Source organism: Scophthalmus maximus, chromosome 16 (genome assembly GCF_022379125.1).
Source record: "Scophthalmus maximus strain ysfricsl-2021 chromosome 16, ASM2237912v1, whole genome shotgun sequence".
NCBI lineage: Eukaryota > Metazoa > Chordata > Actinopteri > Pleuronectiformes > Scophthalmidae > Scophthalmus > Scophthalmus maximus.
In genome coordinates, this window is record NC_061530.1 from 9,826,292 (window position 1) to 9,852,005 (window position 25,714).

Sequence of the window (25,714 nt, forward strand, 5' to 3'; positions counted from 1 at the left end):
TCTATAAAAAGTCACTTGAATACAGTCATTACTGCATAAAAACTTTAATTTATTTTTCAATCTATGCCTATAACATTTATGTCATTCCTCTATTCTAATATCATCACAATCTCACAATGAGCCAAAGATTGAAACTTTATTAAAAATTGTACATGGCTCTGGGAAACACCAACATTGTTGCTCATAGCAATTTGGGGTTGGTTTCTTGATGTCCTAATCAGTCGGTCGTCCTTCCACTTTGACAGGATTTTACAATGTTTATTCCTGTTGCTAGGTTTTATTGAAGATATACTGTACAAACGCTGCAGGATGAAGGGATTAATCTGCTCGAAAGCACATTTTATGATATGGACACTCATCAGCCTCCCTCTGCCTGCTTTGTCAGGCTCATGTCTGACTTTATTTGGCAGGATTCCCCGACTCCGAAGATCTCGTTAAAAATAGTCGAGTTTGGTTCACAGAGGAAAACACAGTCAGACATTTATATCAGAAAAAAGTTAGCTTGGTTCAGAATGACTAAAGTGGTGCGATGTAACACGTGTTTGTTGGTTGCTTTATCTTCGCCAGTCCTCCGTCTCAGCCTGTTTTGGTTGACAGTGATGTCGTAAAGCTGTTCAAACACTCTGATGAGACAGAGGGGAATTACAAGTCTGGAAAATGGGGTGGAGTAAACCAAATGACTGTTTAATAAGCAGCACTTCTCTTACTCACACACACACACACCCAGCTTAACTGTTACTCGCAGGTGATCATTTATCTACAAAATTCACATGGTCATCACAAAATAACTTTAATTTTCTTAATTATAACATCACATTGACACCACACAAATCTTTCTTCCCACAGTCAGAATATTCACTGATAATTCGATAAACATCTGTTCCAGTGCATCACGGCTCTCTCACACAAACTCCTCTGCTGATCTTAATGTGTATGACAGTGAGAGTGCGCCTATGGCTTCATGTATGAAAGAAAACTTCTGTATTCCCTGATACTGTTACTGCTTTTTTCTTTTTACTCCACCAGCTAATTCTCCAGCTCAAGTTGGTCTTCAATCGATCCGTAAAAGGTCTGAATTTTTCATGTAACTACCCTGACCCATGTGCACATGAAAAGCGAGAGCCGCCCTCGGGGGAATTTATTAAATAAAAGAACAGCTCACTCTGTGATAGGAATTTGAGGCCTGCAGTGATTCACGGTCTGAACTTCCACAATGAGTCTTCACAGCATCCTCCATTTATGGCCTGTTCCTTCAATCAAAGCCATCTGAGCATTGTTTGCTCACCAGGTGGCTGTGCTTGCCCACGAAGTCCTCTGTGGTACAAAAGGGGCCGGTATGGAAGGAGAGGAGGAGCCTGTCATCCTCTGTTACGTGCTCTTTTTGACCTCGGTGGCAGCCTGAGGTCGCTCTGTGGATTTCACAAAGTCCCTGGTGATCACCCCGTTCTCCCCCAGTCTCCGGACGCACCGCCGGACCACTCGGAGGACCTTCTGCAACCGGCGGTCGAGCGCCAGGAGGTGGGGCTCCGTCAGAATCGGCCGTAAAGGGTCTCCCTCCAGGGACTCCCTCATCACGTCGCTGAGCCTGAACCCCGGCTGGGCCAGGAGCTGGAGACGTAGCAGTGTGGAGTGCTTTATCCTGAGGAGGGAAAGGAGATATTTGTAAAGATATTTGTACACATACAATTTCAGTAAAACCCCAAGCAGAGAGAAAAGCTGGTCTACATCTCACTTACATGCAGCACTGAGTTAGTGGGGCCAGGATGGACATCTCATCGTGAGAGTGCTTCCCAAACCTGAACACAGGATGTATATGCCTCATGAAGGATGCTGCGAAACATGATCTCACATTAATGAAATGCCCTACAGTGTTTTCTCCTCACCCTCTGGCGTTGTCCAAGTGGAGAAGGAATCCTTCGTCCCCAAACTTGGTAAAGATCTCATAGTGGTGCCTGTCCATGTTACCTGCAATCGAGGGTCACAACCTTTACAGAAGTGTGAGGAAAGACGTGTTCTGATGGTGACAAGCCTTCTGGTAACACGAAGAGAAGATAATGTGGTGGAGTAAAATACCAGTGAGGAAGTCGAAGATGGACATGTCTATGATGTTGAGGAGCCTGTTCCCAGAGTTATATGGATACAGCTGCTTTATGGTGTCACAGTAGAACGGATTCCCTTCCCACCTTTATAACCCAAACAGATACAGAGCAGTTAGAAGAATATAATATTCCTAATATGATATGAAGACACACATTTGGACCAATGTGTAAAAGACTGTGTCCATATTTGCCTCTAAATGTCCTCACGTATTCTGTCCTTGCAACATTTGGTTTAATGTGCTGTACGTATTCCACATTTAAAAGCGGCTAAATCATTGCCAGGCAACTTTTTGTTTTCGGGACATTATTGTTATGATGTTAGACAAAAACAGCATCTTTGGTTAGATGATTGATTGCGCAAAACAGGAAGAGGTTTCAGTTCGTCTGGTGCAACTCATGTTTCAAAAACAGCCTAAAAGAGAAAACCAGTCTTTGAACAAAGAGACAAACATCCAATTTGATTGCATATTAACAGGATTTGTGGGAAATCTGGTCTTTCATTTCATGTTGAAACAACTAAAACGTACTTGCTGTGGAGGCCACCAACTGTCTCAACCACAGTTGGATTGATTGTGAGCAAAAGATACATTTAATTTGGGCCATGCCGCATGCTACACAAGACGACATCTTATCAAGTGCACGTATTGTGATATATGATAAAATGTTATTCCTCTGTAATGTACAGAGGTTGAGGTCTTACTCTTCTTGCCCGGAGAAGGTGTACGATCGTATCCAGGGGTTGGGGATGGAGATGCGGGGAGCAATGCTGAGGCCAGGCAGGTAGGCAGACAGGGAGCCCTCCAGCAGGTCGGGGCTCCCACACACAGCATATTCTGTCTTGCACACATACAGGCACTTGGCAAAGAAACACGTGTTGTTCGCTGTTTGCGGAGCGGAGCAAAAAGGGTAGAATACAAAATGAGTTTCCTGCTCACATATAATTACATGCTTTTTGATCAGCTCTGCCTTTCCGTACAGCTGGATGTCGAATCACCAGCAAGAAAAAGAACATCAAACCACAACCAAAATAACTCGGAGGGAAGCATGTGTTTGCACAGATATGCTTTGGTTGTACACATATAGTAAGTGTTGCTAAAAATCAAATATTGTCCATGGAAATTCTGCATGATATAGACTACACTTGCTAATCACTGCATTCTAAATTCTAAAAGCTACAACATTTTGGGCAACAAGATTATTCCATGTCTTGCAGGGTGAAATGAGAAAATGAATACTACTCTCATGTCAGCTCAGTAGATATGAAGCTATGCTGCGTTCCATTACACCTTGGGAGTCTGAGCTCGGCAGAAGTCAGGGCTTGCCGTTCCATTATAAAACTCGGAACTCGGAATTTTACCGACTCATGGCATTTAAGTGAAAAAAGTGTTTTTGTCCAAGAATATCAAACTTGTTTTGAAAAAAAGTGGTGTGCCCGTGCTTTACCCGGCGAGGTGAAGAAGACTGCTCGCAGGTCGTCAGTGTAGGTGACCTGGAGAACTTCACTCGTGACGTTTACCAGCCTGCCGGCCACTGGCGGGACCCTCCGGAAGTCCAGGACCCTATCACAAACATTGATGAAATTCAGCAGCAAAAAGAAGTTATCTCTAGTGAAAGTGTGAGGAAAAGGTTTTACAGTTCACACAGTTCATGCTTATGTAAGTGTAATGTGACCCACTGGAGATGATGCTAGTCTTATCTCTTTCCTCCATACCTCATTTCACAGGTGCCAATGGTTGTTTTTTTTTACTGATTCCTATCAATGAATGTGTCCCATTGACAGCCTCTGCCAGCTGTGGAATTTAGCTGGCTGTGTTCATATGCACTATCAGCAACTTATACCTCCCCGAGGGGCCGTATTTCAGTCATGTCTCACAAACAGTAATCAAACAACAACCGGTCGTATTTGCCGTTTCTCGAATTTCCCGCATTCCTCGGCTGCTGATTGCAAGCGATAACGACGAGGGCTTCTGGCAGAAAAGTCAGACACAACGGCGAGAGATGACACACCGCTACATATTAAAAGCACAACACCATAAATTACAAATGGGAGACGGCGGAGAACTGACTTCTCTGTCTCTTTTTTGTGTTTGGTGACGTGAAATGTTAACGATTCTTACATTTGAAAAAAACTAATAGATATTAAAATAGAGCAGATACATACAGTATAACTGTAATAGTTGGAGGGGAATTACAGTGATTGAGTTGTTGACGTGTCTTGTGTGGTGAAATAATGACTGGCTGCTTAATGACACTGTCTCGCTCAAATGACTGTATTTCAGAGTGAATCACCTCACCTCAGCTCATGTAGAATTACACAGGCGTGTGTGTGTGTGTGTGTGTGTCTGTGTCTGTGTGTGTGTGTGTGTGTGTGTGTGTGTGTGTGTGTGTGTGTGAGAGTGGACTGTGGTTTATTCTGATCAGCCTGTTGGGAACTCCTGAATTGCAAAAACAGTTGCAAACATCTTGAAATCCTTGTGGATTGGATTGGGTGGTTTATTTGTCTGCACCGGGAGATAATGTGTGTGTGCATGTGTGTGTGTGTGTTTTGTTCTTCCAAAAATGTTTGCTAAAGGTAGTTTGAGGTTATATTTAGGCAAAGCAGTGCTTTGAGATATATTCTAATGTCAGCCTACTGACTTAAGCTGTTTTTTTAGACATGTACTGTAGAAAATGTCGGGGAAAATTGAATTTGCCGTTCACATATGAAGAACGCAAAAGATTGTCAGAGTCGAATGCGTACCAACAGCAGGAAAATATCCGGTTCGTCGAGGGGAGATGTAGTGCCTGGGTTGTTTTTGTTTGACTTAAATTTGCATCATGGATTATTCTTTTAAAATAGAGGGCCCAACAGAAGACGCATGTCATAAAATGACATGTGTACAACCGAAACTACAATTACCCCATAGGAAACACTGCTGCATAAATCCACTGAGGGTAACCCTAACCCTAAACCAATAGAGGGTAAAAGAGGACATTTATAGTATAACAGGAAAAACAAATAAGAGATAAAGAGGCTGCACCTGTCCAGGTGAAAGGCAGCGATCTCGGCATTGTGCCTCTGGAAGTCAACAAAGTAGAAGAAGTCCTCTGGAGTCTGCTCTTCCCTCTGCTGCCTGACACACGCACACACACACAAACACACTCACACACACACACACACACACACACACACTCACACACACACACACACACACACACACACACACACACACACACACACACACGGCAGCGTCAAACTCAGTCAGCAGCATATACTGTAATTTTAACAGTTACTAGATGTTTTAGGCTGACATAAGTACACATATGACATGACGTGAGATAATGCACCGTAATACATGTAATATATGTTATGTAACCTAATGTAAAATTTTCATGGACACCAACTCTGTGAAAAAATAGATTGCTGAACCATATCAGGACATTCTTTGTGTTGTTGGGATAGACATCTTTAGTGCCGTTGTTCACCTAATAAATGGCTTATTAAACCTAATCCATTTTTGTTTCTATTCACCAGATGGGATTTGCATGGAACATGAAAAACAGTATCCTGGCCTCTGCTCTGGATAGTGTATCCTAAGGTTAAGCTGTTTACATCAGCAAAACATAACCAGGATACTCCAAAAACTGGATACTGGATGTGCATGTAAACGCACTCGTATACATCAGTAGCTTATTGATGCGGTGTGATGGAGAACAGAGACAGTCCTCACCTCATTGGTTTGAACATGGCCTTGGCAAAGTTATGCATTTTCAGAGCCAGTTTCAGGTGATGTCCACTGGGCTTCACCACTGTAATCGAGAGACAGGAAGAGAAAGGAGCACGAGGTGGTCAGTGATGTTGGGTACGCACGAGTGAAGAGCAAGTCACTTTTACTTTACACATATTTCCTTGACAACATGACAACTAATTGGGTATTCAAATGTTGAGAACCAGGCAAACCTGACAAACGTAAACACGGATCAGTCATTATTTGGTTTTTAGCTTAAATCCCCAGAGGCCAGTTCAAACTGTGGAATATTTTCCAGCTCTGCCTGTTCCCTGTGATAAACTAATTGGGGGTTGGTCAGACAGCTTGCACTCTAGTGTTCCCCTTTCTCTGTCTGTATAGTACAGAATGTCACAACAGCAGGCCAGGCTGACCAAACACAGGCCTCCTCCTGTTGCACTATGTCAAACTTCAGGGTATGCATAGTTAACAATCATACAGAGTTTACGATTTCTGAAATGAATCAAAGGGGACCAAATGGCCGTTTGTGGCCAACGTGCACTGTGTCGCTCCTTGGTTACTGAAATAATGAGATTCTCATGAAGATTAAATTTAAAAACAGCAGGGATAGATTGTTTTGGTGCATTTTCTTCTTGGCAGAGAAAGACATGTGGTCGGCCACTTCACTGTGCAGTGATGCTGGAGAGCCACAGACGGGACCGAAACATGTAATATAACTGACTTCATGTACATAAAGTATATGAGAGAAAACTATATATTGTTAGTTAAAATACAAAATATAAAACCATTTCCATCAAATTTGCATTTATCTATAAAAAGGAACTCAGTATCATCCATACATTCTGCAGCTTTGATTTGCATGCAGCTTGAGATTCAGTCAAAAATTTATTATAATAATAATAATATATTTGATTTGTAAAGCGCTTTTCATGTACCCAAAGCGCTGGTACAAAAAGAAAGAAATAAAATAAAAGTGGAACGGGGAACAGATTTTGTTTTTTATTTAATATTTACTTTACCAGGCAAGTCATTCAGTAAAAAAATCTTATTTCCAATGACAGTCAGTAAGATCCAGAAGACACTTGTAGGGGGAAGGGGACTTAGAAAAGATGACGACGTAGGTGGTTGCTGGTTGGTATGCTGAGGCCTGAAAACACTGGCTCTGCTCTAAGTGTGTAGACTTTAAACATTTAATTTGGAGCGCTGCCTTTGAACACAAATCAATGCCTGCTTTTTTTGAGGGGGGGGGTCTTATACAGAAGGACAAATCAGACTCTGCAGCCAAATTAAACTGTCACAAAGAAAGCAGTGTGTTTGTGTCTGACGGTACCGCCAAGCACAGCAGAAAAGACCAAAACATGAAAAAGAGAAACAATGGGGCTTGTCACCGAACACGCTGTACATAAAACATAGAGCTGCGCAACATGAGGAACGAGATGAAAAACTTCAACTCAAGTCAAACAACATGAACGTATGTGGTGACTTGACCATACCTTGGGTGCAATCGCATGTTCCCTTTAGCGCCTTCTCATCTTGAGTGTAATCTGTAAGACAATAAGGTTGTCGGTTCATTACTAAACACGCAACAATCATATTCAGGATTTTAACCTCAATAATTCGCCACCACAATAATTCGGCTGAATCGGAGAACTGCGCAATTGTTTTATGGCACAAAAAAGGAAGAGGGGACTGTTGTTGTGCAATTGTTGTGGAGTTTTTCATACGTGAGCGAGATGTAGACTAGGATCAGCCATCTGGGTTGCTTCGATTACATTTAAATCCAAACTGCTGTTCATCCAGAAATTACAATACATTGTCAAAGACATACAGATGTCGTAAATCCCGTCCGCCCGTCTCTCACCTGCGTTGACGACCCTCATCCTCGCCATGTCCTTGAGCAGTTGAGGAACTGCAGGGTCATCGCGGGAGTACAGAGCATAGCGACTAATTCCCAGGTGGAACTTCAGCCAGCTGGCGTCGGGGTCAAAGGTCACTTCATGTCCGATCAGAGTTGTGTTGGAGAGAGCTGCTGCCCCGCTGAAGAGTTTCATATGTCTGCGCAGTGGGACGTTGAACAAAGTGTAGCTTTTAGTGACTGAATCCAAACCACTATACTTTTGACAACTGAAATGTCAACATTTTGACAAATCTTTACGAGTGGTATTTCATTTTGGAACGGCCACAGAGAGCAGCGTGCATTCAACAGAATTTCCCTGCAGTAGATCTTGCAAGAATGTTTTAAATGAAAGAGGATATGAGGAACTACATGGCCATACGGACATTGATTTAATTTATCACACAGCTTTTTTTTCCATTCACAAAATAGGCTTCTATTCATTGTCTTATGGGCTCTCTATTGTTCCTAAAGGCAGCCGTGACAAACTTTAGGATTTCAACATTTCCTCCCTCTCCTCTCTGCTCTCTGCCATACTTAAAATTTGGAGCAAGAATAATGTGTGCGCAACACAAATTAGTCCGTGGTAAGAGCGGCACCACATCACCAGCACTGACCGCACTGAGTGGGACGTTCAGCCGCCAGCCCAAACAAACTCCATCACGGGCCGGAGAACATACTGTGATAATGGAGCGAAGGGTTAAAAATAGGAGTCTGTGCACTGGTCAACCCACCAAGTCATCAGTCATCGAGCGACCTGAAGTGACAGGTCAGGTCAACCAGGATGCGAGACAAGTGCAGACCACAGGGTACTGTGGGCTAAACATTATATTGGAAATGACTTGCAATGTTTGCCAAGAAGGACACAAACACATGCACAGGAAATGAACGTTCCTTTCTCAGCATTAAAAATGAAACCGCTGTTAATAGTTCATCTAAAGCCCCTGTCACAAAGCTTCCCCCAAGGTGTGTTTGCTGCCGGCGAGATGTTGTTGCGTGATGTTGCTTAATGAGCCTTGGGGCTGATCCGTGGTTTTTGAGCACAAATTTACACAGCGGCAGAGGGAGGAGATCCATGGCTCATATTTCTTCTTATTTTCCAATATAAGAGCCCAAACTCTGTGTCTCTCTGAGGGAGTGCAACTGTGCCGGGGTAGACAGACAGACAGACAGACAGCCTCGCGAGCCAAGACAGCCACGGCTCCCACAGATTAAGATAAGCCTGAGCAGTTTTAAATCCCTGTTTACCTTAAAGAGAGCGGCTCCACATGCACGCTCTCAGAGGGACATGTTTATGAGGGTCCTGTGCCACCAGCCCACTCGACACCGGACTTTTTATGACTCACAGAACGGTCTACACACCCTGAGGTCTGCCTGTGGGTAAACATCTGTTATCGTGGACTCAGTTTGGCTGTCATGTCACTGACCCTGCCTCTGCGACCACAGTCAAACCTCAACATGTGCTTTTCCGAGTGAACGCGCTCGTCTTTCACAATAAAGTGACGCAACAGTGATGAAAGTCACATTTCAAGACTTTGCGATCAGACATTGCAAAATCCTGAGCACTCCGCAGTCAAATCAGCCACGTCTGAATGTGATTCTTTAACAAATCCTGAAAAACGTACACTGACCTTTCCCAGCGTGACACCTTCCTCCTGTAGTACTCCATCAGCTGCTCCGCCTGCACCAGCCTCTCCTCTGGTCCCAGCGCCGGAGTCTGGATGCTGTACAGAGGGTGAGCAAACAGCCTCTCCAGCTTCGAGCCTCCATCCGCGGGGTGAGCTGTCGTACCGGCCAGGGGCGACACAGAAGTCCAGTTGGAGAGACGTGGCGTGGCGAGACCCCCCTGCATGGGGAGGGTGAGGTTGTCTGGACCACATGAGCAAAACTGACCTGATCCTCGTCCAAAGTTCCACAACTTTGGCAGGAGAATGAAGTAGAGGTCAGCGGACACGATGGCTGTGAGGGTCGCGGCCAAGAGGAGACGGTCTCTCCTCATCATTGAGACGGAGGGAGGAACAGAAGAGAAACTAAGAGCAGCAGAGAAACCTGAAGAAAGTCTGGACTACGCGCTGCTCCAGAGTGTGTGAGGCATCACTTGCAGTCTCCCACACAGACAGCGAGGCAGAGGCGAGAGGTGCTGTAGGCAGCCAGGGGTTGGTCCAAGGCTCTCTCTTTCTCTTTTCAGTCTGTGCGTGTTTCAGTCCGCTCCCTCCAGCCTCACTTCTTCTCCTCCTCCTCCTCCTCCTCCTCCTCCTCCTCCTCCTCCCTTGGCAGCAGCCAAAGAAAGAGCCGAGCTGAGAGCGAGCATGTGTTAGCAACAGTCACTGACAGTTCGGCTGCTTCCAGGGACCCGGTGCTCCGAGGACAAGAGGGCGAGAGAGAATGTGTGTGTGTGTGTTTGTATGTGGGAGAGGGAGTAGGGAGGGCGTGTGTGTATGAAAGAGAGAGAGAGAGAGAGAGAGAGGGAGAGAGAGGGAGGGAGTACAGAGGGAGTTTGTGTGTGTGTGTGTGTGTGTTTGTTTGTGTGTATATTGTAGGTGTGTCTCTGCAGGTATGTACACAAACATCAAATGATGGGTTATCAGACTGAGTATGAGCAGTGAAGGTATAGAGAACCCTCTCTCTCACACACACACACACACACACACACACACACACACACACACTCCCCCTTTTGTCTCTCCCTCTCTAACAGTGAGAGGGTAAAAGCAAGTCCTTGGTAGCAGGACTTAATCTTATCACAGGAGATCGGAGAGAAAACACATCCAGCTCGAGTATCCACTCTGATGCAATGAGTGTGCGTGTGTGTGTGTGTGTGTGTTAGTGCGCAGCTGTAGCTGTCCAAGCCCAGTTTTCATTCACACGTGTGTATGCGAACCGGCTACCTCCCTCACAGATTTCTGGCAGGACGGTTGAGAGAATCCAAGTGTACAGAGTTACAGGTGATTTTGTAGACTGTGTGTGTGTGTGTGTGTGTGTGTGTGTGTGTGTGTGTGTGTGACTTGCCTTGATATCCCTTCTTTTCTCCGAGAAGGCACGGGGCCAAGAAACCCCTTCCCTCCGTCATCCTCTTGTCCCCTCCCTGCTGCTCCTCGTGGAGTAAAGTCAACTTTCACTCCTTCATCTCATCGAATCCTCTTTCCTCCCCCCATCCCTCGCTTCATCTCATCCCTGATTCAAATCGTCTTCGCTGCTCTGTCAACTTTCTACCTCTCGCAGTCCTGCCCTTATCCGTCCTCTGCCTTTTTTCGCCCCACCGACCTCCGGTCTGTCTTGCTCCAGGCAAAAATTCCCAGCTGCACTTTCCTCCCTGCTTGCAGTTCCCACACTCATTCCCTCACTTTTTCTCCCCGTCGTGCCGATCTACAGTGTGACACAAGTTCAGGAAAAGCAAGGGCTGGAAAGAAAGAAGAAGAAAAAAAATCCAAGTTCTTGCACAACGAGGAAACATGCAGCGAAAAACAAGACCTCCCTTCATTCGCAGGCCACCTTTTCTTTACTCTCCTCCTCTTCGATTCCTGTGAAAACATACAGTGAATAAATTACCATCGCAGCTTGTTGCCTGTGTCTGCTCCAAAAGCCCTGAGCAACTTTATAGCGTAAGGTAACAAGGATTTCACAGCACATTTCTCAGCCTGCATCTGCACTGTTGTTACTGTGCTATTTTGGAACATCTGTCGCCTGCATGGGTGTGTGTGTCTGTGTGTGTGTCTGTGTGTCTGTGTGTGTGTCTGTGTGTGTGTCTGTGTGTCTGTGTGTGTGTCTGTGTGTTTTTGCCTCCCTGTTGTGTCTGGGAGGTGTTTTATCCTCTCTCAAGAGAAAACAGGCTGAGAGGAGCCTTAGCTGATGTTGGAAATTAGTGAAAGGATACACACGCACGCGCGCACGCACACACACGCACACACGCACACACACACACACACACACACACACACACACACACACACACACTAAGTGGGTGACTTCTCCCTGCTAGACCCCAGCTACAATAACAACAGAAGTTATTAATTTTTAAGCTAAATGCCCTTCTGAGAAATGTACAAGTATATCATTTGGTTTTTATTCCACTGCACAAAAGAGTAAATGTACTGTACGTCCTTCTTGTCGAAAAACTCAACGACCTCAAATCAAACCATCTGTGTTCATGGGCAGATGGGAGATGTTTCTAAAAACGTAGCATATTTGATGGAATTCGATAATACCGTGTTTTCTTGCCGATGCCTAGGGGGAGGAAAGTGCAGACGACTTACCCTGTTTGTCCCAACTGTGTCTGTATATATCCCTGCGCAACAAACACGAGAAGAAGCTCTGTGCTGGCTTCCTCCCTCACTATAACATTCAGACCAGGGCTTAAAATAACCCCTTTTTTAGGGATGAGCGTGTAGAGAGGTTTTTTTAAAATCTAATATGGAAAGACAATAAACAGAAGCACGGCACTGAGTCTTGTGTCACCAATTTGTGCAGTTCAGCGGTGGTGTGGTGTTAAGCACAGGGCGACCTGTGTTGAGATGAAGGGGTGAGATGGCTCAGATGTCTGTCTGTTTGTCTGGATGACCCAGACGTCTAAGATATCAGGAAAAATTCACTGATGATAAAAGACGTACAAAAAAATCTGGGCAAGTGAAGCTGCTGTAACGTCGCCAAACATGATTTCAAAGCGGAGATTTGACATTTTGAAAAAAAACACCCTCACTTTCCACCACTCATATCTGTCGATTCAATGTAAAGCCACAGGCCGCATCTGTTTAGCTTAGCTTAATGTCAACTCTGGAAACAAACATCAGGTTGCAGTGAGGATACACAGTATGTAATGTGTTCATTCGTGAACTTTAGAGGAGCTGATATGCAGAAGAGTTTCCACCCATTTCCAGTCTTTATACTAAGCTATGTTAACAAACTGCCGGCTCATATTTGGTGAGAGCATTATCAAGACTTTTTCCTCTAAATCTCAGTATATACGTAAGTGTATTTCCCCACAATTTCAAAACTATAACTTAAAGAAGATATGTCAGTCAGAAAAGACAGTGCAGCAAATACAGTATAGTATCACAGGCTCTTCTTTAGGAAGACAAATCCCGAAAGAACAGTATTTATTCCACATGTTTAAACAAATTCAATTTACCATTTATAGACCGCTTCATTAAAAAAGGGGAGGGGGGGAAATGTCTGTATTTTTGTCTACATCAGGCTGGACAGGTCACTTTTCCTTCCAAGTGCTGTACACTGAGCGTCCTGTTGCCAGTTTGATAGGACACCTGGGGGATTATGGGTAAATCCACAGTGGAAGTATCTCCCGGAAAAAAGCAATAAGTAAAAAAAGAGGAAAGAAATGAAGGAAAGAATTTTTAAACTCCAAATTCAACATTTTTTCCCCCCATACAACATGTAGCATGTGGTTTTCAAAGCAGTAAAAATAAAAGGCATTTCTAACATTCTTCCTCCAGGAAAACATCTTCCACAACAGTGAGCTGAATTGAGAGCCACAGGAAAAGCCTCTTCCAATGTCTGGGCCACCACTGCACAGTCTGGCAGCACAATGCACAGGACGAAGGGGACAAGGTCACAGTTGGAAATAGAAGACAGAGAGAGGATGAAGAAGCTTCATCAGACGGAGAGGTCGAAAGAAACATGTACAGCAGTTACGACAAACTAAGAAGCTTCATATTTACCATACAAACATCTAACCCTTTAGAAAATATATATGTTTTTCAGTTTGATTAGTTCAGAGAGATGCATTCAAAAAAGGATGTAATGATTAGATTAATTATTTATCATTACAGTCAACGGGCACCTACATGACACAAAGACCAGGAGAAAACGTGGGGAAAGGATTCAGGAAACAGGACGTAAACTCACCTGCAGGACCGGAGTTTGACGCGGCAGACTCAGCCAATCAACAGTGATAGCTGTGATCCGTGTCATCAAACAGGCAGCCCCTCTCGCAACATGGAGCTGCCGTCTGGCAGAAGTCCTCACACAGATACTGAAACACGCAGATGCACAGACGACGGTCGCATGGATGGATGAGCATGCGTGCGTGGAAGACAACCGAGATGAGAATGACAAATGTGTGTGTGTGTGTGTGTGTGTGTGTGTGTGTGTGTGTGTGTGTGTTCCAATATCCACAGTGTTTTTATGCTCAGCAGCGGCTAGTTGTGTGAGGTCAAAGGTTACCATGGGTTGCTGAGGTTGCTCCTGGTCTGCTGGGCTGGCGGATGAAGCTGGAGCGGTTGACAAAAGACGACATTAAGTGAGTTAATGTGTGTGTCTGCCTGGGTGTGGTTGCAGGGAAAGCACAGTTAATTGCTTATTTTGGCGATTTCTAAATAACAGGGAGACAGAAGAAGGAAAGTGCAGGAACAGGTACACACTTACACGCAGCAACACACACACACACACTCACACACACACACACACACACACACACACACACACACACACACACACACACACACACACACACACACACACACACACACACACACACACACACACACACACACACACACACACACACACACACACACACACACACACACACACACACACACACACACACACACACACACACAGAGAGATTGAGCATTTGTGCACTTTTTAAAATCTGGCCTGGGTCTCTGGAGCGGAACATTGCCCAAATGTTCCCAAACTGAGCTCCAGACTACAGAGGAGGAGAATGTGAGGAATGTTATGACTCGGAACTCTTCATAATGTGGTGAAATTGGTCAAGATTGAATCTTGAGTATCAGGTTTAATTAGCCTGGTGGCGCTGAATGTTTACCTTCACAACCGCTTTCTTCCTGTGAAGTTCGTTGACGTGTGAAGTTGCTGCCGTCACACCTCCCCTCCTCATCAGTTTCTTCCCTCAGGTTGTTCTGTATCTCCCTATGAGTGTCAGAGTCAAAACATGTCACCCCTTTTGCTGAAGGGTATCCACTTGTGCAAACACGCAGCTGTTTACTTTAGATAGAGCTTTCCCAGTTTGGCTCATGTGTCAAGGTCCTGAAACCAGACAGGACTTGGATCAGTGATCTCTGACGGATGATATTTTGTCACAGAGTCTGATATCTGTAAGAATGTTTGTTGCTCTCTGTGGTGTGGTGGGCCTGCACTTGGTTCTGGAGGTTTCTTGTTAAATGAGGCTACACAGAATTTAGTCAGATGGGACGACACCGAGACGAGCGGAGCAGGAAAGTAGATGCAAACGACACTGACTTTAAGACCACTAACTTTTTTCTCTCTCGTTCCCTTCTTAAACACACACATACACAATACAGCACCATAATCCATCCTTTATATTTTAGTACAACCAACCACGTGGTGCATCGTCATTTAGTGACTACACGAAACCATCTGCAGTGAGTCTTGACAAGAAATTCAACCATAACAATAAATAATGTAATGATTTTGCCTCAGTCATTCAGATGTATTTGAATGTGTGCTGACTGTCTTTCAGTTTCTGTCTTCAGTGACTTTTTGTCCTCCTTAAAATTGAATTACTTCAGTTCTCTCCTTTATGATCCAAGTTACCTAACATGTGACAGAAATGCAGTCAAGCGCACAGCAAAGGCTCGTGCCAAGCCAGAGTTTATGACCTTTAACCAAACTTTAGTCTCTATTTAAGACTCAAACAGCTGTGGAAACAACGAGCAAGCAGCAGGATGTTGCTCTTCAAAACATTCTCCATATTAGATTTGGTAAAAATAATTTTTGGGCTCACTGCTGACGACATTACGGGTTTGGACACGTCCTGCATCTGATACTGGCGGTCTCGGTATGCCAGGTAGAAGTTACTCTGCGTTGGCAGGACTGAATGATCCATTCCCCCCCCAAAAAAAGACTGCCATGTTTACACACGTCATCCTCAAACCTTGGACTGAATATGCTTCACAGCAGCGTGCGTGAGGTCATATTTCCAACTACGGAAGAGTTAGCAAGCCACTGAGTGACACAGGGAGTCGAGCTGTTAACCCTAAGTACGCAGTTACTTTGTCAGATGGGGAAAGAAAAACAACTCAGATTTTTGGCATCATTTACTTTATATCTCTTGTGATTCTGTTTTAATGCATTTAGATATAATTCAGTCATGTATGTACACAGTTACTCAATGCACTGTTGATTCCAAGCATAGTTTTCATTCTTCCTGTTATTAAATATATATATATATACACAGTATATATATATACACACAGTACATACTCATAAACTCACCTCTGGTGCGCAGCTGCATCAGTGATATTCCACATCACCTCCTGTCCAAGAGATCCCACGTGACCTCCGTCCTCTGTCCACAGTCCAGCAGAACCGTCGGCCGAGGCCGAGAGGACAAACAGTCTGTCAGCCACCTCCAGGACTTCCACACTCACTACTCCTCTCTCATGCGCCTTCCAACACTGTAGCAGAGCAGGCCGTTCACAAACTGACTGGGTAGAGAGAGAATCACATGCATAACAAGTATATACATTGCACATTCCATTTTTTTTCTTCTTAATTTCACAGCTCAGCTCACTTCGTGTTGGATGTCCAGCGCATAGTGAGAAATATCCCAGATCTGAAGCCAGCCCGTCGTGTCTCCAGAGACCAGGATGGTGTTTGCAGGTTGATCTGAGCTCAGGCTCAGCACACGCACGCCTGGCTGCTCTGGAGCATAAAACTGACCTGTGATAAGGAGAAACATCAGAATTGTAAGAATGCAGTTTTCCAAACTTAAGGAAATCAAGTAAAATCTAGATGCATTTTTGTTTTGACGATAGACTCAGCAGAAGGTCCACACTTGGTTCACTCAAGTTACATGCAAGCAATTCTATTCATATCCAGATCTCTTGCCAATTTCAAGAATAAAGTGTCTACTCAAATGACAAATGTGCTTTTGAGACCAATTGGTACCTTGTAATGCTTTCTGTTATGTCACAAATCTCCCCGATATGTCACAATCCCAAATTCCTCTTTGCTCAAAAAATGCAGCGACACATACGCAGACCAATGCACAGTGCACAATGCACACAAATGCACACTGGATAACTCATACACACACACATGCATCCGTGCATGCTCATACACATACGCAGCGGTCACAGTGCATGAGTCCCACACCACTAAACACAGATGGGATCTGGAAAGAGACATAGTTGTGGGTTGCCAGGAATGGCAGCCCACAACTATGTCCAAGTCGACAGTTCAGACTGACTTTTCAGACTAAAGATCCATCTTATTGGAGGCTCATTAAAACTGACAGCTGCCCGTCAACTGCTTGTACAATTTAATGTTTCCACCTCACTCAGACTGTTGAGGATTTAATTGAAAATTTGATATTTTCGTTTTTTCATTTTTTCTAAAAGACCTCACATCAGTCCCACTTGTAACTCTGTCTTCAGTGCCTCACCCACCATAGGTGTGTGTCTGCCCAGTGATACTCCAGAAGGACAGACAGCCAGCCTGCGATGACACCAGGACACCTCTGTTCCGCAGCTTTCTGTTTGCAGCTCGATGCTGCAGGAACAAGAGGGTGTCCACAGGGGGCACCACTCTGGAATCACACAAGTCGGGGAACAACACACACAAAAACAATGTAAAAGCTGGCTCCCATTAATGATGCAGTTCCCTTTTGTTGATCTCTAGTCTGAGATAGAGTTCAGAGGTCAGAGGTTGTTGTGTTTGTGCTCTGAAAGATGTCACCCTAACCCTGTGTGTGGTTGTTTTCACCCGGGTGTCATGTGCATTACTTATCTCGCTTGATAAATGTAAAGGATTGGCAGCAGTTTGAAGTGATGCATCAATACAAAGCACAATAACCTCACACAACATAAGACACATGCATGGTTGTGTTCCCTCACCCTGCCTGTCTCTTTCTCTCCAAGTGAAGCAGTGGTCCTTGTGTCTCCAGCCTCCAGATGATGATCTCTCCATCATGGCTCGCCGTGGCAACAACCCCCATAGCAGAGCACTGACACACAGCCAGGATATCTGACTTATGGACACCGGCCGACTTCCATGACATGTCTGCCCTCACATACAAGTCCTATGGTGGAAACAATTGAATGCAGTATTAAAATGGAATATCACAAACTTAAGCAGTTTAGTGCTAACATTAAAAAAAGTGCTATGTTGTCTCCAGGCTCTAATGTGTGCCAGGGCCTTGTTATTTGTAATAGTAAAACTCTCGGCACACCACTTCCCACTGTGTGACACTTTACAAATGATCCAAATTTACATGTTATTGTTTGCGTTGCCTTGCAGAAAGCAGCTCCACTTCCTTCACTGGTTTCCTGATTTGGTTTGCACCTCTGGGCTAGAACGTTGTGGTCAGCTCAATAACACCGACTCAGCATGGTGGATGTCTTAGAAATAATGGCGCAGATGTCTTCCACTGCGCAGGCGTCTCTGATCTCACCAGGTGGATGTGTAAATGTAATCGTGATTTACGTATTTCACCGATATCAAAGTCATTCCCCACCGTTTTTTTTGGACTCTAAGTGGGTTTTTTTTTTCTCTTCAAAAACCTCCCTCTGCTGAAACAGTGGGCTTTATAATGGAAACATTATAACAGGGGAGAGCCAGCATCAAGGTTTAGAGGTTCAGTGTTACACAGGAATTTGAGGTGTGCACACCCAGACATTTGTCTCACATTGCAGCTCACACTGGCACTGGCAATGCTTCATCTTTATTTCTCATGGCCTGTGAATAAATCTGTAGGTGGGTGTGGGTAGGTATCTGTTCCTGGTAAAAAAAAAAAGTAAAAAAAAAAAAAAAGGATTCATACTTTTTACCAGCAAAAAAAGACAGAAAAAGTTACAAAGAATTACTGTAATTTATCAGATTTAGTTGGATATATTTTGTGCTGCTGTTGCAGGAAGCATTCTGTGTCAGGCTAGTTACCATGGTGTAAACTGTTTGTGAGAGACTCATCATCCGGCATTCAACATCTGGGGAAGAAGTTGTGGAGGAGCAAAAGACTTGAGGGCAAGACTCTGGTTGGGTGAGCATTTTTTGTTTGTTTTTACTTTTCATCCTAAATATATATTTATGCTATTTCCGCAAGCCTTGCTAATGTACTTAATAATATTTTTAGTCGGTGGTACTTCTTCCTTGTCTGCACAGCAATGCTCTGTGCCAGTGCTCACACAGTACTTGTTGCACTATTCTTAATCTATCTTCCTAACAAATGGCAATAACTGACAGAAACATGACAAATGACTTTCTGTTGAGTGGATTAGTTTCCAAGTATGTAGCTCCACCAGCCCCACCCAACTACACCTATCACTGATGCTAGTTTTGGTCAAGGGGGAAACAGGCTTGAAACTTAAACCAGAAAGTTGAAGGGCTGCTTTTTCAGCCTGGTGCTGAGTTACATAAGGGAAATTAAAATCTATTTCGTTAAACTGCTGTGGATTATCAATTTAAGGCACTTTTATTTTACCTTTGCTGCGCCAATGTCATACTGAATGATCCGCTGGCTCCATCCCACAGCCAGCAGCTTGTTGTCATGGAGACAGGTCAACCTGGTTACTTCAGAGTTGGTGACAGGCTCCAGCTTGTGCAGGTTAAGGCCATTCAGTAGGTTCCACACCTGCTTGGAGGGGTCAGCAAGAGGGACGACTCACTAACAAACTCTTTCTCATACTAACTGTGACATACATTTGTAAATGCGGAGGTAAGCAACTTCCTGTATATAAGGTTCCAGTTAACAGTGTTTTTGTACAAAAACTTATAGGTTTTCAAACCTTAATAGTGCCGCTGCGAGCCCCAGTGATCAGTCTTCTGTGGGAGGAGTCTAGTGTCATACAGATGAGTTCATCTTCTCCATGAGCATTTAGGATCTGAAGCCGCCTACTTCCTGTCTCTACATCCCACAGAGACACAGATGAGTCCGCATATCCGGTCACCACCTGTCTCAGGGTGGGGTTGTACAGAGCACAGGAGAGGGTCGGACCAATTTCCGGTCCAGTTTCCCGGTCTTCATTCGTCGACCATCCACCCGGTCCTCTTCTCGTTTCCGCCAGATAGAGAACTGCCAGGTAGTCTTTGCATCCCACCACTAAATGAGGCTGTGTCTCTGCAGGAAGAGGAGGGCTCAGAAACAGGAAAGGGAAGTTGCCATGTTCTGGGATTCGACCTGGCTGCTGGCATGGGAACTGCAGACGGACAGTTTTCAGACAGTGATGTGTAGAAATGTCCCAAACCCTCAACTCCTAACAAAAGGAAAAAAAAACATTAGTCCATTCAATAATAAATACACACGCTTTGTCGTAGTACTTCATCTATAACAACACATTATAACTCACAGCATCTCTAGAGTAACTGAAGATCTGCCCAACGGGTGAGTAGATTGCAACATCCAATATAGTGGCGCAGTGACCGAGCAGTGTGGCTACAGGACGTGTGGTCACGAACCGAGTCCACAGTCTGACTGCTCGGTCACAACCTCCCGTGACCATCAACTGCAGAGATGTACTGTAGTCAAAACATTTGGCCCCCTGAAACAGACACACAAAGACCTTAGACTGAGAGACAGACATGTGCACAAACTGGTGTTTAATGTTTCTGTATTGTACTTAGAAAACTAAGCACACACACTTTTCGTCTCATGGGTTTGCACTGAGGAGTTTGAGAGGGTGGCTTCATTGTTAAAATGTCCTGACAGTTAATTGGGGTGTAAAACTACTGTGCTTGTTCAACAAAAGCCACTGTGCATAACAGGAAACACGACCACAACCAGTTTAATAAGCTTTTGTGCAACAGAGTTACGTCTTCTCTCCACAGTCAGTGACACTGTTTGCCACCCCACGCCGGGTGGGAGCAAACTTTAGATGCGAGCAACTTGACTCACATTTCATATTTGTTCTTCTGGATAAAACTGGCCAGGGGTAATTCCCTGAACGAGTTATGTAATATATGTCATGCAAGGACCTTAATGACATCTTAAAAGGTTTTCCTAGAATGATAGTCGAGGGTCAAACCGTGACCCACCCAGTTAGGTCAGTATCACCCAGATCTGAATACTGTGACCCACACATGTGTACATGACCTTGAGCCACGTTAGTGTTGATCAAACACAAAGGTCGTTACATTCTCCTCTGGCAATTTAACATTTTATCTTCTCATGCTATTATTAAAATAAAGTCTATGAATACACATCTGATGTATGAAAATATATACCCTATTACACTCGATCCATCATTGGGCGAACTGACCTTGTCATGTAAGTTACCTGATTCATTTTCCAAACGTACGGCTCCCGCTTCAGAGTCACGTTCAAAAAGACCACAGAGCTGGTGTCACTTTCAGATGATGTCATGATGACGTCCGTACTGGGCTCAAACATCACTCTGTTGATTGGTTCCTGGTGGACGTTAGGGATGTAACGGTGGGAGACCATCTTGCTGTGTTCACTTAGGTCCTGTTGTCAAGATGGATGACAAGTAAATGTTTGAGTGTTGTTTGTTAAACTGAAGTGCAATTAGCAAGTGCAAAACATTGCTGTCTGTCTGCCTCAGTTTTTCTACAAAAACCAGGGAATAGGCTCAATAATTAAACAGAAATAAGCTAAATTAGACATGTCAAGCTTACTGGGAAAAAGATCCTGTGCGGGCCATTCTGTTTTTTGGAGGGATTCTTAAATAGACCTTTAGAGGGGTCCAGGAACCACATCAGGTGGACTCCTCCCTTTTCATCCCCCAGTAGCAGCAGAGGGGAACGCTCTGGACGCTTGGGAGGGACAAACACATGAATGGAAGTGAGCAATTATTTCCTTTCAGAGGGGAATCCATCGAACATACTTTACCAAAGAAAGAGTGGTCATACCTTGACATCATGCCAGTAACAAAGAGCAGTGGGGACACTGCGGAACCCTTTCATGAGATAAAGAGTAAATATTTGATTTTGAATTTAGATTTTTGTACAGTAACTCATTTTCACTAGTGATCAGCTAATACATTTTTAAAACATGTTAGCAATACCAAATAGGTGGACATCCTCAAATACACTGGCTGTTGAGACATTGACAAAGTGCAGATCCCTGGAGTCGGTTGCTATGGCAACCATGTGGACATTGCCCATGTACACCGCATCAGTGGTCCAGCCTCTGAACCTTCTTGTGTTGGCCACTTCCTCTGTTGGGTCTCCAGCGAGCTGAGGAGTAAATGTTAAAAGAAAGGGGTGTGAGTGCATCGTGTTTCCATGTGGATGTGGAAGTCGTGCCATGATGTCACTCACCCCGAGAGTTTTGAGGATGTGTAGGCTGCTGTTCCAGACGGTGATTTGACCCCCCTTACTGACACTTACATAGCGGAGTGGAGGAGGGTGGGAGACGGCAACCACACGCACTGTTGGCTCTCGCTGCAGATGAGAAAATATAAGAGCTAATCTCATACAAACGGATCAGATGCTTTGTACCAGATTCAGCTGAGCAGGTAGAACTGAAAGTGGGTTCATCCTGAATCTCTGCACAAAACGGAAAGTGGGATCTACACAGAAAACATGACATTTGCCCACATGAGGTATTTCCGTATAACGGTTTAAACCATTGGAGGGATGCACATTTTCCTCTTACCTTGTTGTGAGCGCAGTGTCTGATCTGGGACTGCGAGTCCAAGAGAGCAGCTGTGGGGATGGAGGCGCGCTCTCTTTCAGTGTACTCCAGAAGCAGGTATGAACACAGCTGCTGCCACCTCACCTGTCCTGTACAGCTGATATCTACCTGGATGTAACAACGTTTAAAACGTCAGTGTCCCTGTATTGTAATTTTTTTTTTTTTTGATGGCACAGAGAGTTTAAGATTTCACACATACATCTCTTCATTTCTGTATTACCTCACTGAAAAATCTCTCAACCCATTTGTCCTCAATATCTGGACTGATCACCGTCCTCAGAACCTCCCGGAACTCTTCAAACTTCATTCCACGCTCGTCATTTCCTCCTCGGTTCTTTCTACTCCTTCCACGCAGCCTGTCGTCGTGCGTCTGCTCCCCAGCTTTTGGAGCGGTGAACGCATTTCTCAGCAGCTTCAGGTGCTCGGGGCTCAGTTTCTCTGCAGGGCTGACTCCACTGGCGGGATGGCTGCCGAAGAACAAGTGCAGCGGTGATCAGAGAAAAGGAAAATGGTAATCAGTGCAGAAATTGGACAGTGTTCATGTTGATCATTAATCAAACACCAATTAAGATCTGCATAGCTGTATTCTCCCCGAGAAAGAGAAGATCTCAACTGCCACCAGGAGCCCCTTTTGGGCCTGTTTAAATATCACAACCACAGATTTAATACACTGGATTCATCATACTTTCTGCAGTTTTAGGAGCTGGTGCTTCTAGATAAATGTTTTGTGAGTGGGCTAAAATGAGTTATTATTATTAGTCTTGAGAGTTTATGGGTACAGCCTCTGAGTCCGCTCCTCAGGTGTGCTGGCCTACAGTTGGAATAAACAAAATGCAGGACATAAGCATTAAGGAATAATGGTGTCTGTAAGCAGGACTAAATCAATCAGGGACAATTTCTAGTGTGTGGTGAAAGGCTTGCAGCAGGATGAATGCAGCGCTCCCAAGTGGCGGCATCGGGACAACACACAACTGCTCCACACAAAAGTTTAGAAATCACAATATGAAGTCTCATGGAAATGCACTTTTTTTTTCTTTCTGAGATGCACAATAAGTTGTAGGAACATAAGTAAGTTGAATGGTGGGTCTTGATGTGTGTGCTGCTTTGTGACTGCTGATAATGGGGAATAAGTGATGAGGGAGTTAGTGAGGTTTGGGACATGTGTTCGAAAGATCAATGTGTTCCTGGCCACCAGCAGCTCCTGTGTGGCCCTGTTGCTCGGGGCGACTACGCACTGAAACAATAAGTCACATGTCTCTGCATTGTGCGCTCTCCTTCGGGTCCATGAGCACATGCATGAGGGGTCCTTTACATCATACGCATTTCTCACAATCAACTGATGGGACCATAAAATCATTAAGTAATAAAAGTGTCAAGGTTTTGCCGAAACAGGAGTTTAAAAAGCTGATGTATCTGAAAGAGTCTGCGTTGGTCTGTGTGTGTGGAGGGTCGGCTGGAGAAATTCGTGTCTAGTGTCTGTAGTGTTTGGGCGGAGGAAAATATGTGAATTGAAAAGACTTTGACTTCTTATGTAAGACTCAACATACATTCTCTTATTCCCATTTAACAGAGCAGGTAGATGGAAGAATGACATAGCAGTTTTTTTCAACTGGGAGATTTTTGTTTGACGGGCTATTTGAGGTGATAAGATTTCAGAATGTCTTGGACTAAAATTCATGCTTTGCACATATACAATTCACCATCAGGTACAAATGGAGAAATAAGACAGTAATTGTAAGATTAACATTCTAGTGGTACTGAAGTGCAGCCAACACAGTTGTATGCTACATGTATCAGAAAATTGGCTATGGTATGCAGTAACAGGTCAAACTCAATGAACAGTATACCAACAGGGATGAGTTACATTTATCAATATAAAATACGTAATGATACACTACGGAAAACTCACCAAAATCTGCTGTGTGGCACCTCTGTCTCATAAAGTGCCCAAGGATTTTTCTTGTTTCTGAAGGTATCCATATTGATAACCTGAGCTTCACAGTCTGAACTCCCCATTCAATTCTTCAAACAACAGATACTGCTCCATCTTTTTTCCGTTGAATTTTGAATCCAAATGTAATCCAGAGTCAGTATTTCACGTTCTTTAGTTCCAAACATTAAGTGGTGATAAAAAGAAAGAGATGCAGCAGCCACTTGGATGTTCCCCTCGGCAGTGCTTCGTCCAACCTGAGATCATCACCACCGTGCACCGTGAGTCTAAACATGCAGAGCCTTTGTTTCCATCCCTCACTCTGTCTTGTCATGCAAACCCAATTTACTCAAACAAAGCTTCTTGTATCCAGACAGGAAAGGAATGTCCAGGAATCAATAAGCCACCCGTCACAAGTGTTTGACCCCACTGAAAAAGGAGAGTCAACACATCACTGAAGAGAAGACCGTGGAGACATGGGAGTTTCCAAAATCACTGCAAGTCCGCTGGGGGTATGACAGAGCCAAGCTCTCAGTGGGTTAATCATTTAAAGAGGCAAAGGAGTCAAGACCCAGGAGAGGAAAGCTCGCTAACTTTTGCACAAGGACAGGTCAGCTGCTCTGAGGTAATGAGGACTATGCAGAAGTTAAAGCATAAATTAGTCTATGTTCTGTGTAAACATATTTTAAATGAAAAAAAAATTGGTAAAGGAGACAAGTGAAGACACTTTGCCTTGTTCTTGTAGCCTCACAGACATGTTAAACCAATTTTCAGTTTAATTATTGTCAGGCAGACCACAGAAGTTTTGCCACTTCAGTGAGCATGAGCTGCCCAGCTATGTTTGATGAAGGTACACAAGTCCCAGTGGAGTCAGGTCTGCTGGGACATTCCTTTTACCTGGTCTAATATTAGGCCTACGGTATATACACACACCAGTAGCCTCTACTGTAACAGGCTCAGACATCCACATAATTCAACTGCACAGTGTACATTGTGAAAATGAATATGACATGTATTTTCCCCAAAGAATTCACAGGGATGCCAGTTTTCAGCTGCTGTTTAGAATACTATTCACAGTTATAAAAACACAATCCCGGAAAAAACTATGTGGTTGCACTTGCGTCCAACCACTTCAAAAACAAAACAACAACAGAGCTGTCGACGACGACGACATAAACAGAATACAATCCTAGCCTAAAAACTCCTAAGAAGGACAAAAAGGGTTACAATCACAATCTCCCTAACAGCACTCAAAGCAGTAGAAACACAGCTCTTCCCTCCAGCTTCCTGGCTAGAAAATCATGTCTGACAAAGACATTTTAAAGGATCTAACTTAGTCTGATGTGATGAAATCCTCCTCAGTCTTTAGACACGCTGCTGGCTTGATTGACAGCCGCTTCTCAGGTGCACCAGCCAATCACGTGAGGGGGGACGATCCAGGGCGAGGCCCACCCATAGATTGAGCAGGATCAG

At 44.2% G+C, this 25,714-nt stretch overlaps 2 protein-coding genes across 11 annotated transcripts; both read right to left on the bottom strand.

Moving 5' to 3' along the window:
- Positions 1-28: 28 nt before the first annotated feature.
- Positions 29-12,984, bottom strand: fam20a (FAM20A golgi associated secretory pathway pseudokinase). Of its 2 annotated transcripts, XM_047327732.1 has the most exons (13): positions 12,847-12,984; positions 9,615-11,242; positions 9,353-9,503; positions 7,689-7,882; positions 7,321-7,371; positions 5,810-5,888; positions 5,120-5,212; positions 3,543-3,658; positions 2,800-2,980; positions 2,074-2,183; positions 1,884-1,965; positions 1,737-1,796; positions 29-1,639 (listed from the first exon to the last, which is right to left on the bottom strand). In XM_047327732.1, the coding sequence occupies exons 2-13, from the start codon at positions 9,721-9,723 to the stop codon at positions 1,369-1,371; spliced, it is 1,497 nt and encodes a 498-aa protein (XP_047183688.1). In that variant the 5' UTR covers positions 9,724-11,242; positions 12,847-12,984; the 3' UTR covers positions 29-1,368. The 2 variants fall into 2 exon arrangements, with proteins under 2 accessions (XP_047183688.1, XP_047183687.1); XM_047327731.1 differs by having other exon boundaries at positions 9,353-11,242.
- Positions 12,766-25,605, bottom strand: LOC124849312 (WD repeat-containing protein 49). Of its 9 annotated transcripts, none has more exons than XM_035612044.2 (19): positions 24,221-25,595; positions 22,532-22,778; positions 22,273-22,419; positions 21,936-22,058; positions 21,680-21,851; positions 21,525-21,571; positions 21,291-21,428; positions 20,932-21,120; positions 20,006-20,197; positions 19,445-19,912; positions 19,141-19,290; positions 17,558-17,742; positions 17,111-17,250; positions 16,234-16,382; positions 15,936-16,147; positions 14,506-14,609; positions 13,899-13,945; positions 13,581-13,707; positions 12,766-13,017 (listed from the first exon to the last, which is right to left on the bottom strand). In XM_035612044.2, exons 1-18 carry the CDS (start codon positions 24,325-24,327, stop codon positions 13,618-13,620), a joined length of 2,907 nt encoding a protein of 968 aa, XP_035467937.2. In that variant the 5' UTR covers positions 24,328-25,595; the 3' UTR covers positions 12,766-13,017; positions 13,581-13,617. The 9 variants fall into 9 exon arrangements, 7 of the variants coding, with proteins under 7 accessions (XP_035467937.2, XP_035467939.2, XP_047183685.1 ...); XM_047327729.1 differs by lacking the exon at positions 12,766-13,017 and adding an exon at positions 13,024-13,323 and having other exon boundaries at positions 24,221-25,596; XM_047327728.1 differs by lacking the exon at positions 12,766-13,017 and adding an exon at positions 13,024-13,249.
- Between the last annotated feature and the right edge of the window lie 109 nt (positions 25,606-25,714).

Bases quoted from the DNA above. Each gene is read 5' to 3' on its own strand.
- LOC124849312 (XM_035612044.2), bottom strand. From the start codon at position 24,327: ATGGGGAGTTCAGACTGTGAAGCTCAGGTTATCAATATGGATACCTTC. The intron at 22,059-22,272 runs GTAAGAGGAAAA...TCTCATCTGCAG, and splicing joins GACACTGCGCTCACAACAAG to CGAGAGCCAACAGTGCGTGT. The intron at 20,198-20,931 runs GTAACTTACATG...TGTCTGTTTCAG, and splicing joins ACGTTTGGAAAATGAATCAG to GGGGCCAAATGTTTTGACTA.
- fam20a (XM_047327731.1), bottom strand. From the start codon at position 9,723: ATGATGAGGAGAGACCGTCTCCTCTTGGCCGCGACCCTCACAGCCATC. The intron at 5,889-7,320 runs GTATGGTCAAGT...TCTCGATTACAG, and splicing joins AACATGCGATTGCACCCAAG to TGGTGAAGCCCAGTGGACAT. The intron at 2,981-3,542 runs GTAAAGCACGGG...CTCCGCAAACAG, and splicing joins AGTCTTCTTCACCTCGCCGG to CGAACAACACGTGTTTCTTT.